Here is a 4,259-nt window from a genome sequence, read left to right on the forward strand (position 1 = left end):
TCTTGTAGACCAGGCTGGCCTTGAACTCACAGAGATCCACCTGCCTCTGCCTCCCAAGTGCTGGGATTAAAGGTGTGCGCCACCACAGCCCGGCCTAGTCCATCTTCTTGAAGGAACATTTTAAAACCCAAGTCCCTCTTCTCAGGGGAAAACCTTAAAAGTTTCTATGGCTTTGGGTAGGGCCCCCTTCCCTGCATTGGAGACACTTTATAAATGGAGGCTGTATTCTGCAAAGGGGTGGTTACAAACAGGGTTTTGTGTCTGCAGGTTGTAAGCAGCAAGATAGTCACTGCTACAGTAATCACAGGGAGGCAACCCCAGCATACCCTTAGGAAGGCAGAATGGCTGGAAACCATCTTGCTTGGTAGTGAGCAGTGTAGCACCATCTCCCACCTCTACCCCCAACCCTCTGAGGGCCACAAGGCCTCAACAGTTAGTGCACAACAGCAGAACTTTGTCGTGAATACTGCAGCAAACCTGACCCTCAAACAAACCATAAGCTACTTGTCAATAGCACGTGTGGCTATTCTACTTACATTAGAATCCATCTGGGTTATTAAGGTCTCCTCCTTGAAGTCCAGCTCAGCCATTTCATCCAGCTGTTCCTGGTGTGCACGGATGATCACCTGCCTAGGAACATGTGGAAGAAACTGACCTTTCTGGTTTCCCATACTCAGGGACAGCCTTTGGAAATTGAGTCTCATTTCCATATTAGGAGCCTCTGCCCAGTATGGAAAGGTCAGCTGGCCACTCCTTGCTTTCTCCTCTGTTCTGTTCTCAGAACTAATCAAGGGATTAGGGAGTACCCATAAGATATAGGAAGTATCTTGTCCCTGCTTCCCTAGCTGCTTCTCAGGGGCTGCCTGTTTCCCATGGCTTCCCTGAAAGAGGCTATCAAGCTGTGACAGCTGGGGTATATGGTACAAGGTTTGCTCTTATTTCTACTTGGGGCGGGGTAGGTGAGGGGGAGTCCAGGACCAAAGCAGGTCAGGGCTAAAAGCTGAATATCTACCTTTGGTCAGACTCTGACGACTAATTAGAGAACACAACAGGAACAGCAACTCTGCCCACTGAAGAGGCAAGCAAACTGGAAAGGACATGGGATGTTGAGGGGCTTAAGAACAAAGTCCAACTTACTGTGCCTGCTCCAGCGTAAGTGGACAGAGGGTCCCTGAGGCCTTGAGAGAACAGCTGGGGACCACAGGAGAGTCTGATGCTAAGCACTTTGAGATTGGCCTGTGCTTGAGCCACAAGATGTCCTCGTAAGAGGGCTTCATGGAATCTGTGGAGGAAACAAGCTCCTGCCAGCTAAACCCTGCAGGATGTTTTCTGTCCTGGGCCCAGGGACCGCCAGCTACAGCACTACTTGCTGTACATGAGGTGAGCAAGGGTGTAGAACAGGGTACTCCAGCATGTGTGATGGAGCAGGGCTTCCGAGGGAATGACAAGGAGCCCCCCAGTCCAGTCTCCTCAGCACTGTCACCGTACGGATCACCACCCACGTGACTCTGGGCCACGCGCACAGGCCTTCTGCTCTGGCAGGCCTCCCTATGGGGCAGTTTGTCAGGTGAGTGCTGACGGATGGGTGATGGGGAAAGAGCTGGAAGTTCACCACTAGGCCGATTGTCAGGGGGAGATGAGGACAGCCACAGGAGCGCAGTTGCTGAAGATACTGGCAAGGCAGCCTCCTGATTGTAAGGAGGTACTGTGTGCTCCACTGCGGGCCCTCCTATGATTTCAGTCAGGAGACTATGCTCAGCTCTGTCCTGGGCAATCTGCTCCAAGGAAGAAGAGTCCTCCTGACTGGGTGTCTCCAAGAGGGACATAGTGAGAGGAGCCATGAGTCCAGAAGCATTCGCAGAGCCCATATATAACTGCTCTCTAGAGTCTTCTTGGGACAGAGCACTGCTGTTCACTGTTCCTGCTGCCTGAGTCACTCTGTTGTTACTGACAGCTCTTTCATCTGGGGATAGTGGCAAAGACAGCCCATTTTCTGGGGATGGCAAGCTGCTCTCAGCCTGCCCAGGAACCTCACTTCTGAAGGCCTCAGGTCTAATGTCAGAGGCTTGAGCTCCACCCATTTCTTGGTGATGCACAAAATCTATCTGTGAGGAGGGTGGCTTTTGGGCCAAGTTGTCCTTGCGGGAAGGTCCTGAGGAGGCAGAGTCTTCCTCCTTGCTCCAGTCCGAGCACATCTTACTTGGGCTGTGGCTCTGGCTGAGTGCTCCTCTTCTGTGGCTTATGATGGGGCCTCTGGAACACACCCAGCTGTCAGTTCCTCCCTCGTCACCATCCGTCTGGGAGCTGAAACGCAAACATTGCTGCCTTTCTGTCCCCTGCTCCTCAGGGCTGTGCACCTTGTTCTGATGAAGGAAGAAAGAGCTTCCGCTCTTCTCCAAGGTGCTCCTCTGCACGTGTGAGAAAGAATCCTCACTGAAATCACTGTCGTCCAGGTCCTCAGCCTGGGCTCCATCATGGCTCTCAGGATTAGACTGGAGGGGAGAAACGGTCTCATTTGAGAGCTGACCTTCGGAGGGCCTATGCTGACATAAAAGCCTTTCTAGTGGCTGGTATTTTAGCTTCTGCTTGAGGAGTGGTGGCTGCTGAAACTGCTGGTGGTAAAATCGCAAATGCTCCTCCCTTTCCTTCTGCTGGGGAAGGGGGTTTGTCCAAGCTTCAGGGGCAAGCCTGGCAGATGTGCCCACCTTGCTGTCCTGACTAGTTTCTAAGTGGTGGTGGTTGCCAGGAAGCTGAGCTCGGGACAGTAGCTGCTTCTGCACTGGCTGCACCGGCTGTACCTTCTTCCCTCTGGCAGGCATCCTGAGATGCAGTACGCCTTCTCTAGGGCCTGAGGCCCTGCTTTCCCACACAATGGCAGTCTTGTTGCCAACTTGACTTTTCTCAGAGCACAACGCTGCTGACTCTTCTACTCCCTTTTTGATCAAATGGCCAGACCTCACAGTTCCTTTCCAAAGGCTAGGCTTTGCATCCCACTCTGGGACAGGACTCCCTAGGGAGCTATCCCTTTTACTGGGGGTTTTAGGTTCAGAGGCAAAGGGGATATTGGGAGCATGGCTGGCCAAAGGGTGGGCTTTAACTCTTGTGGGGCTTGGGGCCACAATAACTGACTGCTGAAGTCCCAGTTTAACTTTTTTGGGGGAGCACTTGTCCCCTGGCAGGGCAACAGGGGAGCTCTGAATTCGTTTTGGAGAGGAGTTTGCAGATGCCCGACTTCGACTGGTGGCTGAAGTCCAGCACTTAAGGCCTTTCTTTAGTTCCTTCACCCTGCAATATAACCAGTTAACATTAACTATGTATTCCGTCTGTGAGTCCTTTCCTACAGATCTCAGGGAAGCATGGCAAAGACGGCGGGTGAGCTCTTTCTTTAGGAGAGTTTTATGGAATACTCTTTTAACTAGGCAAAGATGTGTTATGTTTGTTTATGTGATGGTCTGTGACATTTGTCTATGCTGCATTTGTCTATGTACAGATGTGTTGCATTGTTTCACCCTGCCTGCATAAGGTACCTGATTGGCTTTAAAAAAGCTGAACCGCCAATAGCTAGGCAGGAGAGGGATAGGCAGGACTGGCAGACAAAGAGAATAAATACGAGGAGAAATCTAGGCTCAGGAGAGAAGAAGGAGAAGAGAATGAAGGAGAAAGAGAGGGAGACACCCAGGGCCAGAAGTCAGGCAGCCGCCAGCCAGTCATCCTTGGAGACAGCAGGAAAGTAAGATATACAGAGAGAAAAAAGGTAAACAGTCCTGTGGCAAAATGTAGATGAAGAGAAACAGGTGAAGTTGTAAAGGCTAACAAGAAATGAGCCTAAACTGAGGCCTAGCATTTGTAACTAAGAAGTCTGTGTCATGATTTGGGAGCTGGTTGGTTGGCTGGACCAAAAGAAAAAGCCTGGTACAGGAGAGAATAAGAGGAAAAGGTACATCCCTTTAACATGTGTTCCCTACTGCACTTGAACTAAAGGAACAGTGCCTTCTGAGAAGATAAGCATGTCCCTACGTGAGGGACAAGCTAGGAATCAGAATCATGCTATGTTCATGCAGGGCCTACCATGGCTCCTGAACATAGGCCATAGGAACTCATGTCTACTCTTTAGCTGGAGTCCCAAAGACAGCACAATGCTGGGCTTCTCTGAGAAGGTGAATTCCCCTAAATCTGCTGGGCAGTTCAGAAAACAAAACCTAAGCCGGGCGGTGGTGGCGCATGCCTTTTATCCCAGCATTCTAGAGGCAGAGGCAGGC

General features: G+C 51.0%; 1 protein-coding gene across 1 annotated transcript in view; it reads right to left on the minus strand.

Moving 5' to 3' along the window:
• Kif24 (kinesin family member 24) overlaps positions 1–4,259 on the minus strand; it is a 59,396-nt gene that overhangs the window by 1,364 nt on the left and 53,773 nt on the right. The window contains exons 11-12 of the mRNA XM_005362371.2: positions 1,138–3,285; positions 537–630 (exon numbers count right to left, since the gene is read on the minus strand). Of these exons, the coding sequence (XP_005362428.1) occupies positions 537–630; positions 1,138–3,285 (2,242 nt within the window). The remainder of the gene's footprint in view (positions 1–536; positions 631–1,137; positions 3,286–4,259) is intronic.

Source organism: Microtus ochrogaster, linkage group LG5 (genome assembly GCF_000317375.1).
Source record: "Microtus ochrogaster isolate Prairie Vole_2 linkage group LG5, MicOch1.0, whole genome shotgun sequence".
NCBI lineage: Eukaryota > Metazoa > Chordata > Mammalia > Rodentia > Cricetidae > Microtus > Microtus ochrogaster.